This window comes from Pristiophorus japonicus, unplaced genomic scaffold (genome assembly GCF_044704955.1).
Source record: "Pristiophorus japonicus isolate sPriJap1 unplaced genomic scaffold, sPriJap1.hap1 HAP1_SCAFFOLD_694, whole genome shotgun sequence".
NCBI classification, from domain to species: domain Eukaryota; kingdom Metazoa; phylum Chordata; class Chondrichthyes; family Pristiophoridae; genus Pristiophorus; species Pristiophorus japonicus.
In genome coordinates, this window is record NW_027254607.1 from 237,927 (window position 1) to 252,771 (window position 14,845).

The 14,845-nt window shown below is 60.9% G+C and overlaps 1 protein-coding gene across 1 annotated transcript in view; it reads right to left on the bottom strand.

The window, feature by feature from the left end:
* The window catches only part of LOC139256204 (guanine nucleotide exchange factor VAV2-like), a gene marked incomplete at both ends in the record, with an annotated part of 251,207 nt that extends 236,630 nt beyond the window's left edge, over positions 1–14,577 (bottom strand). Inside the window, 2 exons of the mRNA XM_070874152.1 lie at positions 13,703–13,771; positions 14,479–14,577. Coding sequence (XP_070730253.1) covers positions 13,703–13,771; positions 14,479–14,577 — 168 coding nt within the window. The remainder of the gene's footprint in view (positions 1–13,702; positions 13,772–14,478) is intronic.
* Positions 14,578–14,845: the final 268 nt, after the last annotated feature.

Below are 14,845 nucleotides of genomic sequence, written 5' to 3' on the forward strand. Positions count from 1 at the left end.
CCCGGACACGCACTGAACCCTGACACAATGAACCCCGACACACTGAACCCGGACACGCTGAACCCGGACACGCTGAACCCGGACACGCACTGAACCCGGACACAATGAACCCCGACACACTGAACCCGGACACGCTGAACCCGGACACGCACTGAACCCGGACACGCCCTGAACCCGGACACGCCCTGAACCCCGACACGCACTGAATGAGGACACAATGAACCCGGACACGCACTGAACCCGGACACGCACTGAACCCAGAGACACTGAACCCGGTCACAATGACACGCACTGAACCCGGACACACTGAACCCGGACACGCACTGAACCCCGACACACTGAACCCGGACACATTGAACCCGGTCACAATGACACGCACTGAACCCGGAAACACTGAACCCGGACACGCACTGAACCCTGACACAATGAATCCCGACACACTGAACCCGGACACGCTGAACCCGGACACGCACTGAACGCGGACACACTGAACCCGGACATGCACTGAACCCAGAGACACTGAACCTGGACACACTGAACCCGGACACACTGAACCCGGACACACTGAACCCGGAGATACTGAACCCGGACGCACTGAAACTGGACGCGCTGAACCCGGACACGCTGAACCCGGACACACTGAACCCGGACACGCACTGAACCCAGAGACACTGAACCCGGACGCACTGAACTCGGACACGCATTGAACCCGGACACGCACTGAACCCGGACACGCACTGAACCCAGAGACACTGAACCCGGACGCACTGAACTCGGACACGCATTGAACCCGGACACACTGAACCCGGACACGCACTGAACCCAGAGACACTGAACCCGGACGCACTGAACTCGGACACGCACTGAACCCGGACACGCACTGAACCCGGACCCGGACACACTGAACCCGGACACACTGATCCCGGACACGCTCTGACCCCCGACACACTGATCCCGGACACGCACTGAACCCAGACACACTGAACCCGGACACGCTGAAACCAGACACACTGAACCCAGACACAGTGAACCCGGACCCGGACACACTGAACCCGGACACACTGAACCCAGAGACACTGAACCCGGACACACTGAACTCGGACACGCACTGAACCCGGACACGCACTGAACCCGGACACGCACTGAACCCGGACACGCTGAACCCGGACACGCACTGAACCTGGACGCACTGAACCCGGACACGCCCTGAACCCGGACACGCACTGAACCCGGACACGCATTGAACCCAGACACACACTGATCCCGGACACGCACTGAACACAGACACGCACTGACCCCAGACACGCTCTGAACCCAGACACGCACTGAACCCCGACACACTGAACCCGGACACGTACTGAACCCAGACACACTGAACCCGGACACGCACTGAACCCAGACACACTGATCCCGGACACGCACTGAACCCGGACACACACTGAACCCGGACTCGCACTGAACCCAGACACACTAAACCCGGACACACTGAATCCGGTCACACTGAACCCGGACACACTGAACCCAGACACACTGATCCCGGACACGCACTGAACCCGGACACGCACTGAACCCGGACACACACTGAACCCGGACTCGCACTGAACCCGGACACACTGAATCCGGTCACACTGAACCCGGACACACTGAACCCGGACACACTGAACCCGGACACACTGAACCCGGACACACTGAACCCGGACACACTGAACCCGGACACACTGAACCCGGACACACTGAACCCGGACACACTGAACCCGGACACACTGAACCCGGACACACTGAACCCGGACACACTGAACCCGGACACACTGAACCCGGACACACTGAACCCGGACACACTGAACCCGGACACGCACCGAACACGGACACACTGAACCCGGACACACTGAACCCCGACACACTGAAACCGGTCACGCACTGAACCCCGACACACTGAACCCGTACACGCACTGAACCCAGACACACTGAACCCGGATGCACTGAAGCCAGACACGCACTGAACCCCGACACACTGAACCCGGACACGCACTGAACCCAGACACACTGAACCCAGACACACTGAACCGAGTACACACACTGAACCCCGACACACTGAACCCGGACACACTGAACCCCGACACGCACTGAACCCGGACACACTGAACCCGGACACGCTGAAACCAGACACACTGAACCCAGACACACTGAACCCAGACACACTGAACCCAGACACACTGAACCCGGACCCGGACACACTGAACCCGGACACACTGATCCCGGACACGCACTGACCCCCGACACACTGATCCCGGACACGCACTGAACCCAGACACACTGAACCCGGACACGCTGAAACCAGACACACTGAACCCAGACACACTGAACTCGGACACGCACTGAACCCGGACACGCACTGAACCCGGACACGCACTGAACCCGGACACGCACTGAACCCGGACACGCACTGAACCCGGACACGCACTGAACCCGGACACGCACTGAACCCGGACACGCACTGAAGCCGGACACGCACTGAACCCAGACACACTGAACCGAGACACACACTGAACCCCGACACACTGAACCCGGACACACTGAACCCCGACACGCACTGAACCCGGACACACTGAACCCGGACACGCTGAAACCAGACACACTGAACCCAGACACACTGAACCCGGACCCGGACACACTGAACCCGGACACACTGATCCCGGACACGCACTGACCCCCGACACACTGATCCCGGACACGCACTGAACCCAGACACACTGAACCCGGACACGCTGAAACCAGACACACTGAACCCAGACACAGTGAACCCGGACCCGGACACACTGAACCCGGACACACTGAACCCAGAGACACTGAACCCGGACACACTGAACTCGGACACGCACTGAAACCGGACACGCACTGAACCCGGACACGCACTGAACCCGGACACGCACTGAACCCGGACACGCACTGAACCCGGACACGCACTGAACCCGGACACGCACTGAACCCGGACACGCACTGAACCCGGACACACTGAACCAGGACACGCACTGAACCCAGACACGCCTTGAACCCAGAAACACTGAACCCGGACACACACACACTGAACCCTGACACACTGAACCCAGACACACTGAACCCAGACACACTGAACCCGGACACACTGAACCCGGACACACTGAACCCGGACACACTGAACCCGGACACACTGAACCCGGACACACTGAACCCGGGCACGCACTGAACCCCGACACGCTGAACCTGGACACGCTGAAACCGGACACGCACTGAACCCAGACACGCAATGAACCCAGAGCCACTGAACCCGGGCACACTGAACCCGGACACGCACTGAACCCGGACACGCACTGAACCCGGACACGCACTGAACCCGGACACGCACTGAACCCGGACACGCCCTGAACCCCGACACGCCCTGAACCCGGACACGCCCTGAACCCCGACACGCTGAAACCAGACACGCACTGAACGAGGACACAATGAACCCGGACACGCACTGAACCCGGACACGCACTGAACCCAGAGACACTGAACCCGGTCACAATGACACGCACTGAACCCGGACACGCACTGAGCCCGGACACACTGAACCCGGACGCACTGAACCCGGACGCACTGAACCCGGACGCACTGAACCCGGACACACTGAACCCGGACACACTGAACCCGGACACACTGAACCCGGACACACTGAACCCGGACACGCACTGAACCCTGACACAATGAACCCCGACACACTGAACCCGGACACGCTGAACCCGGACACGCACTGAACCCGGACACAATGAACCCCGACACACTGAACCCGGACACGCTGAACCCGGACACGCACTGAACCCGGACACGCCCTGAACCCGGACACGCCCTGAACCCCGACACGCACTGAATGAGGACACAATGAACCCGGACACGCACTGAACCCGGACACGCACTGAACCCAGAGACACTGAACCCGGTCACAATGACACGCACTGAACCCGGACACACTGAACCCGGACACGCACTGAACCCCGACACACTGAACCCGGACACATTGAACCCGGTCACAATGACACGCACTGAACCCGGAAACACTGAACCCGGACACGCACTGAACCCTGACACAATGAATCCCGACACACTGAACCCGGACACGCTGAACCCGGACACGCACTGAACGCGGACACACTGAACCCGGACATGCACTGAACCCAGAGACACTGAACCTGGACACACTGAACCCGGACACACTGAACCCGGACACACTGAACCCGGAGATACTGAACCCGGACGCACTGAAACTGGACGCGCTGAACCCGGACACGCTGAACCCGGACACACTGAACCCGGACACGCACTGAACCCAGAGACACTGAACCCGGACGCACTGAACTCGGACACGCATTGAACCCGGACACGCACTGAACCCGGACACGCACTGAACCCAGAGACACTGAACCCGGACGCACTGAACTCGGACACGCATTGAACCCGGACACACTGAACCCGGACACGCACTGAACCCAGAGACACTGAACCCGGACGCACTGAACTCGGACACGCACTGAACCCGGACACGCACTGAACCCGGACCCGGACACACTGAACCCGGACACACTGATCCCGGACACGCTCTGACCCCCGACACACTGATCCCGGACACGCACTGAACCCAGACACACTGAACCCGGACACGCTGAAACCAGACACGCTGAACCCAGACACAGTGAACCCGGACCCGGACACACTGAACCCGGACACACTGAACCCAGAGACACTGAACCCGGACACACTGAACTCGGACACGCACTGAACCCGGACACGCACTGAACCCGGACACGCACTGAACCCGGACACGCACTGAACCCGGACACGCACTGAACCCGGACACGCACTGAACCCGGACACGCACTGAACCCGGACACGCACTGAACCCGGACACGCACTGAACCCGGACACGCACTGAACCCAGACACGCACTGAACCCAGAAACACTGAACCCGGACACACACACACTGAACCCTGACACACTGAACCCAGACACACTGAACCCAGACACGCACTGAACCCCGACATGCTGAACCTGGACACGCTGAAACCGGACACGCACTGAACCCAGACACGCAATGAACCCAGAGCCACTGAACCCGGACACACTGAACCCGGACACGCACTGAACCCGGACACGCACTGAACCCGGACACGCACTGAACCCGGACACGCACTGAACCCGGACACGCACTGAACCCGGACACGCACTGAACCCGGACACGCCCTGAACCCGGACACGCCCTGAACCCCGACACGCTGAAACCAGACACGCACTGAACGAGGACACAATGAACCCGGACACGCACTGAACCCGGACACGCACTGAACCCAGAGACACTGAACCCGGTCACAATGACACGCACTGAACCCGGACACACTGAACCCGGACACGAACTGAACCCTGACACAATGAGCCCGGACACACTGAACCCGGACGCACTGAACCCGGACGCACTGAACCCCGACGCATTGAACCCGGACACACTGAACCCGGACACGCCCTGAACCCGGACGCACTGAACCCCGACACACTGAACCCGGACACACTGAACCCGGACACACTGAACCCGGTCACAATGACACGCACTGAACCCGGACACACTGAACCCGGACACGCACTGAACCCGGACGCACTGAACCCCGACACACTGAACCCGGACACACTGAACCCGGTCACAATGACACGCACTGAACCCGGAAACACTGAACCCGGACACGCACTGAACCCTGACACAATGAACCCCGACACACTGAACCCGGACACGCACTGAACCCGGACACGCTGAACCCGGACACGCACTGAACGCGGACACACTGAACCCGGACACGCACTGAACCCAGAGACACTGAACCTGGACACACTGAACCCGGACACACTGAACCCGGACACACTGAACCCGGACACACTGAACCCGGACACACTGAACCCGGACACACTGAACCCGGACACACTGAACCCGGACACACTGAACCCGGAGATACTGAACCCGGACGCACTGAAACTGGACACGCACTGAACCCAGAGACACTGAACCCGGACGCACTGAACTCGGACACGCATTGAACCCGGACACACTGAACCCGGACACGCTGAACCCGGACACACTGAACCCGGACACGCACTGAACCCAGAGACACTGAACCCGGACGCACTGAACTCGGACCCGGACACACTGAACCCGGACACGCACTGAACCCGGACACGCACTGAACCCGGACACGCCCTGAACCCGGACACGCCCTGAACCCGGACACGCCCTGAACCCGGACACGCCCTGAACCCGGACACGCACTGAATCCGGACACGCACTGAACCCCGACACGCTGAACCCGGACACGCACTGAACGAGGACACACTGAACCCGGACACGCACTGAACCCGGACACGCACTGAACCCGGACACACTGAACCCGGACACAATGACAGGCACTGAACCCCGACACACTGAACCCGGACACGCACTGAACCCTGACACAATGAACCCCGACACACTGAACCCTGACACGCACTGAACCCGGACACGCTGAAACCGGACACGCACTGAACGCGGACACACTGAACCCGGACACGCACTGAACCCAGAGACACTGAACCCGGACAGACTGAACCCGGACGCACTGAACCCGGACACAATGACAGGCACTGATCCCTGACACAATGAACCCCGACACACTGAACCCGGACCCGCACTGAACCCCGACACACTGAACCCGGACACGCACTGAACCCGGACACGCACTGAACCCGGACACGCACTGAACCCGGACACGCACTGAACCCGGACACGCACTGAACCCGGACACACACTGAAGTCTGACACACTGAACCCGAACACACTGAACCCGGGCACACTGAACGCGGACACGCACTGAACGCGGACACGCACTGAACCCAGACAAGCACTGAACCCGGACAAGCACTGAACCCGACACGCACAGAACACGGACACGCACTGAACACGGACACGCACTGAACACGGACACGCACTGAACACGGACACGCACTGAACACGGACACGCACTGAACACGGACACGCACTGAACACGGACACGCACTGAACACGGACACGCACTGAACACGGACACGCACTCAACCCGGACACGCACTCAACCCGGACACGCACTCAACCCGGACACGCACTCAACCCGGACACGCACTCAACCCCGACACACTGAACCCAGAAACGCACTGAACCCAGAAACGCACTGAACCCAGACACGCACTGAACCCAGACACGCACTGAACCCAGACACACTGAACCCAGACACACTGAACCCAGACACACTGAACCCAGACACACTGAACCCGGACACGCACTGAACCCAGACACGCACTGAACCCGGACACACTGAACCCAGACACATTGAACCCGGACACGCACAAAACCCCGACACGCTGAACCTGGTCAGGCTGAACACGGACACGCACTGAAACCGGACACGCACTGAACCCAGACACGCACTGAACCCAGACACGCACTGAACCCAGACACGCACTGAACCCAGACACGCACTGAACCCAGACACGCACTGAACCCAGACACGCACTGAACCCAGACACGCACTGAACCCAGACACGCACTGAACCCAGACACGCACTGAACCCAGACACGCACTGAACCCAGACACGCACTGAACCCAGACACGCACTGAACCCAGAGACACTGAACCCAGAGACACTGAACCCGGACACACTGAACCCGGACACACTGAACCCGGACACACTGAACCCGGACACACTGAACCCGGACACGCACTGAACCCAGAGACACTGAACCCAGACACGCACTGAACCCAGACACACTATTCCCGGACACGCACTGAACCCGGACACGCACTGAACCCGGACACGCTGAACCCGGACACGCTGAGCCCGGACACGCTGAACCCGGACACGCTGAACCCGGACACACTGAACCCAGACACGCACTGAACCCCGACACACTGAACCAGGACACGCACTGAACCCGGACACAATAAACCCGGACACACTGACAAGCACTGAACCCCGACACACTGAACTTGGACACGCACTGAACCCTGACACACTGAACCCGGACACGCACTGAACCCCGACACACTGAACCAGGACACGCACTGAACCCGGACACAATAAACCCGGACACACTGACAAGCACTGAACCCCGACACACTGAACTTGGACACGCACTGAACCCTGACACACTGAACCCGGACACGCACTGAACCCGGACACGCACTGAACACGGACACGCAATGAACCCGGACACGCACTGAACCAGGACACGCACTGAACACAGACACGCACTGAACCCAGACACGCACTGAACCCAGACACGCACTGAACCCAGACACACTGAATCCGGACACGCACTGAACCCGGACACACACACACTGAACCCGGTCACACTGAACCTGGACGCAATGAACCCAGACACGCACTGAACCCCGACACACTGAACCAGGACACGCACTGAACCCAGACACACTGAACCCAGACACACTGATCCCGGACACGCACTGAACCCGGACACGCACTGAACCCGGACACGCACCGAACCCGGACATGCTGAACCCAGACACGCACTGAACCCCGACACACTGAACCAGGACACGCACTGAACCCGGACACGCACTGAACCCAGACACGCACTGAACCCAGAAACGCACTGAACCCTGAAACACTGAACCCAGACACACTGAACCCAGACACGCACTGAACCCCGACACACTGAACCAGGACACGCACTGAACCCAGACACGCACTGAACCCCAACACACTGAACCCAGAAACGCACTGAACCCAGAAACACTGAACCCAGACACACTGAACCCAGACACGCACTGAACCCAGACACACTGAACCCGGACACGCACTGAACCCAGACACGCACTGAACCCGGACACACTGAACCCGGACACACTGAACCCGGACACACTGAACCCGGACACACTGAACCCGGACACACTGAACCCGGACACACTGAACCCGGACACACTGAACCCGGACACACTGAACCCGGACACACTGAACCCAGACACGCACTAAACCCCGACACGCTGAACCTGGTCACGCTGAACCCGGACACGCACTGAAACCGGACACGCACTGACCCCAGACACGCACTGAACCCAGACACGCACTGAACCCAGAGACACTGAACCCGGACACACTGAACCCGGACACGCACTGAACCCGGACGCACTGAACTCGGACACGCATTGAACCCGGACACACTGAACCCGGACACGCACTGAACCCGGACACGCACTGAACCCGGACACGCTGAACCCGGACACGCTGAACCCGGACACGCACTGAACCCAGAGACACTGAACCCGGACACACTGAACCCGGACACACTGAACCCGGACACGCACTGAACCCCGACACACTGAACCCAGAAACGCACTGAACCCAGACACACTGAACCCGGACACACTGAACCCAGACACGCACTGAACCCCGACACACTGAACCAGGACACGCACTGAACCCAGACACACTGAACCCAGACACACTGAACCCAGACACACTGAACCCAGACACACTGAACCCAGACACACTGAACCCAGACACACTGAACCCAGACACGCACTAAACCCGGACACACTGAACCCGGACACGCACTGAACCCAGAGACACTGAACCCGGACACACTGAAGCTGGACGCACTGAACCCGGACACACTGAACCAGGACGCACTGAACCCCGACACACTGAACCCGTACACACAGAACCCGGACACAATGACACGCACTGAACCCTGACACAATGAACCCCGACACACTGAACCCGGACACGCACTGAACCCCGACACACTGAACCCGGACACGCACTGAACCCGGACACGCACTGAACCCGGACACGCACTGAACCCGGACACGCACTGAACCCGGACACGCACTGAACCCGGACACGCACTGAACCCGGACACGCACTGAACCCGGACACGCACTGAACCCGGACACGCACTGAACCCGGACACGCACTGAACCCGGACACGCACTGAACCCGGACACGCACACACTGAACCCGGACGCACTGAACCCAGACACGCACTGAACCCCGACACACTGAACCAGGACAAGTACTGAACCCGGACACACACACACTGAACCCGGTCACACTGAACCCTGACGCACTGAACCCAGACACGCACTGAACCCCGACACACTGAACCAGGACAAGCACTGAACCCAGACACGCACTGAACCCAGACACACTGAACCCAGACACGCACTGAACCCAGACATACTGAACCCGGACACACACTAAACCCAGACACACTGAACCCGGACACGCACTGAACCGAGACACGCAATGAACCCAGACACACTGAACCCAGACACGCACTGAACCCAGACACACTGAACCCGGACACACTGAACCCGGACACGCAATGAACCCAAACATACTGAACCCGGACACGCACTGAACCCAGACACACTGAACCCGGACACGCACTGAACCCGGACACGCAATGAACCCGGACACGCACTGAACCCGGACACGCACTGAACCCGGACACGCACTGAACCCGGACACGCACTGAACAGGGACACGCACTGAACCCGGACACGCACTGAACCCGGACACGCACTGAACCCGGACACGCACTGAACCCGGACACGCACTGAACCCGGACACGCACTGAACCCGGACACGCACTGAACCCGGACACGCACTGAACAGGGACACGCACTGAACCCGGACACGCACTGAACCCGGACACGCACTGAACCCGGACACCCACTGAACCCGGGCACGATCTGAACCCGGGCACGCTCTGAACCCGGGCACGCTCTGAACCCGGGCACGCTCTGAACCCGGGCACGCTCTGAACCCGGGCACGCTCTGAACCCGGGCACGCTCTGAACCCCGACACGCACTGAACCCCGACACACTGAACCCGGACACGCACTGAACCCGGACACACTGAACCCGGACACACACTGAACCCAGACACACACTGAACACAGATACACTGAACCCAGACACACTGAACCCGGACACGCACTGAACCCCGACTCACTGAACTCGGACACACTGAACCCGGACACGCAGTGAACCCAGAGACACTGAACCCGGACACACTGAACCCGGACACACTGAACCAGGACACGCACTGAAACTGGACACACTGAACCCGTACACACTGAACCCGTACACGCACTGAACCCGGACACGCACTGAACCCGGACGCGCACTGAACCCGGACGCGCACTGAACCCGGACGCGCACTGAACCCGGACGCACACTGAACCCGGACGCACACTGAACCCGGACGCACACTGAACCCGGACGCACACTGAACCCGGACGCACACTGAACCCGGACGCACACTGAACCCGGACGCACTCTGAATCCGGACACACACTGAACAGGGACGCACTGAACCCAGACACACTGAACCCGGACACGCACTGAACCCTGACTCACTGAACTCGGACACACTGAACCCGGACACACTGAACCCGGACACACTGAACCCGGACACACTGAACCCGGACACACTGAACCCGGACACGCACTGAACCCGGACACACTGAACCCGGACACGCACTGAAACCCGTACACACTGAACCCGGACACGCACTGAACCCGGACACGCACTGAACCCGGACACCCACTGAACCCGGACACCCACTGAACCCGGACACCCACTGAACCCGGACACGCACTGAACCCGGACACCCACTGAACCCGGACACCCACTGAACCCGGACACCCACTGAACCCGGACACACTGAACCCGGACACCCACTGAACCCGGACATGGACTGAACCCAGACACACACTGAACCCCGACACACATTGAACCCGGACACACACTGAACCCAGACACACACTGAACCCCGACACACTGAACCCGGACATGGACTGAACCCCGACACGCACTGAACCCCGACACGCACTGAACCCAAACACTCTGAACTCCCACACCAGGAGCACAAAAGTCACAATATGAGAATACAAAGTCAGACACTTTAAAACAAATCTCCTTCCTCCACGTTATTTCTGTCCAACGGTGCGGAGACATCCATTATGTTATTCTGCTACAGGCAGGGCTGTGTTTAAAGTGTCTGGGCCCTTTAAATTGCCAAGTCTAACACCTGTAAATAAAGACGGCCGGGGTTCCCTTCCACCAATCACATCGTGCGGGCTTAAAGGGACAGAGCCGCTCAATTGCTGTTCACTTCGGGACCGATGCCAATTATTACACACAATGTACGACCCAGAAACAGGCCATTCGGCCCCACGGGTCCGTGCCGGTGTTTATGCTCCACACCAGCCTCTTCACACCGTCTGCATCTCATCCCTTTATTCAATCCCTCTCCCTCATGTGCTTATCCAGTTTCTCCTGAAATTCCCTGAAGCTCGGAAGCACTAAGCATTTTAAGATCTGCACGCCTGACAAAGTGTGACGTCCGCACACATTACTGGTGAGCATCCTGTTGCTCAGTGATAGGACAAGACCATTCTACCAGGCCATGCAGCATATTATTGTGCTGCCTGTATGTCCCGTTAAAACTATAGAGTGTAAACATGTCAGAGTGGCGTCGGCCCGAGGTACAAACGAGGCCTCTGCCCCGGGTACAGGCGTGGCCTCTGCCCCGGGTACAGGCGTGGCCTCTGCCCCGGGTACAGGCGAGGCCTCTGCCCCGGGTACAGGCGAGGCCTCTGCCCCGGGTACAGGCGTGGCCTCTGCCCCGGGTACAGGCGAGGCCTCTGCCCCGGGTACAGGCGTGGCCTCTGCCCCGGGTACAGGCGTGGCCTCTGCCCCGGGTACAGGCGTGGCCTCTGCCCCGGGTACAGGCGTGACCTCTGCCCCGGGTACAGGCGTGACCTCTGCAGATTCTTGAGCTTCATCTAGTGTGATGCCCGTGGACCCCCAGACCAGCCTGTGAACTCCCTCCCTCACCGCGGACCCCCTCCCTCATCGCGGACACCCTCCTTCACCGCGGACACCCTCCCTCACCGCGGACCCCCTCCCTCACCGCGGACCCCCTCCCTCACCGCGGACCCCCTCCCTCACCGCGGACCCCCTCCCTCACCGCGGACCCCCTCCCTCACCGCGGACCGCCTCCCTCACCGCGGACCCCCTCCCTCACCGCGGACCCCCTCCCCCACCGCGGACCCCCTCCGTCACCGCGGACCCCCTCCTTCACCGCGGACCGCGGACCCCCTCCCTCACCGCGGACCCCCTCCACACCGCGGACCCCCTCCCTCACCGTGGACCGCGGACCCCCTCCCTCACCATGGACCCCCACCTTCACCGCGGACCGCGGACCCCCTCCCTCACCACGGACCCCCTCCCTCACCGCGGACCCCCTCCCACACCGCGGACCCCCTCCCTCACCGCGGACCCCCTCCCCCACTGCGGACCGCGAACCCCCTCCCTCACCATGGACCCCCACCTTCACCGCGGACCACGGGCCCCCTCCCTCACCACGGACCCCCTCCCCTCACCGCGGACCCCCTCCCTCACCGCGGACCGCGGACCCTCCCTCACCGCGGACCCCCTCCCTCACCGCGGACCCCCTCCCTCACCGCGGACCCCCTTCCTCACCGCGGACCCCCTCCCTCACCGCGGACCCCGGACAGATGTGAACTGAAGCAGGTGGCACCGCGCAGGGAGTGACTGCTCCGGGTCTCTCACGGACACGGCCGGACCAGGGACACACCTACCTCCAGATTGATGAACACCGCCTCCATTTCCTGGTGGTTCAGGACAGACTTTAACGGGATCATGTAATTCTGTAACAGGCAGGCGGAGAAAGTGGTTACCACACACGGATCCCCCACGAACCCCGCTTGCCGGGGTGCAGGCTCCCACCGCCTGAGCAACAACCAAGTGCACTCAGCCGCTGCCAGGCACCCAGCACCAATGGTGTCACAATCAGCTCTACCGTCTGGTCTCCCACACCCTGGGCGTAATCCGCTACGTCACAGTGTCAGCCGTGGCTCAGTGGGTCTCACTCCACATCCGAGGCAGAAGATCATGGGTTCAATTCCCACTCCAGGGACTTGTAGCACAAAAATTCAGGCGGACACTCCAGTGCAGTGCCACACTGTCGGAGAGGCAGTACTGAGGGAGCACCGCACTGTCGGAGGGGCAGTACTGAGGGAGCGCCGCACTGTTGGAGGGGCAGTGCTGAGGGAGCGCCGCACTGTCGGAGGGGCAGTACTGAGGGAGCGCCGCACTGTTGGAGGGGCAGTGCTGAGGGAGCGCCGCACTGTTGGAGGGGCAGTGCTGAAGGAGCGCCGCACTGTCGGAGGGGCAGTACTGAGGGAGCGCAGTACTGAGGCAGCGCTGCACTGTCGGAGGGGCAGTACTGAAGGAGCGCCGCACTGTCGGAGGGGCAATAGGTGTGAATGGGACAGGCTGGGTGACGGAACGGGCGGTGACGGGGAGTCGGCGGAGGGATTGTCGGTGGGAGGGGGAGGGAAGTGGTGACACTTGCCTTCTCGATGTCCTCGAGTGTTTTGTAATATTTGGCCTCGGTTTCCTGGATCTCCAGCAGGCAACAGTTCCTCTTGTCATCCTCCGTCATTCCCAGCTTCTGTCAAAGACCCAAACGCCTCGTTACTGACAGCATCGCAGCCTAGTCTGGGGTGGGAGGGGGCCTTGAGGAGAAGGGGGGAGGGGGGAGGGGAGATGTGGGGAGGAAGGGGCCAAGTGAGGGGGGGAGTGAGGGGGAGGGAAAGTGAGGGGGGGGACGAGGGGAGGGGGGGGGGCGAGGGGGAGTGAGGGGGAAAGGGAAAATGAGGGGTAGTGAGGGAGCAAGGGGAGAGTGAGGGTGGGAGGGGGGAGGGGAGAGTGAGGGGGCG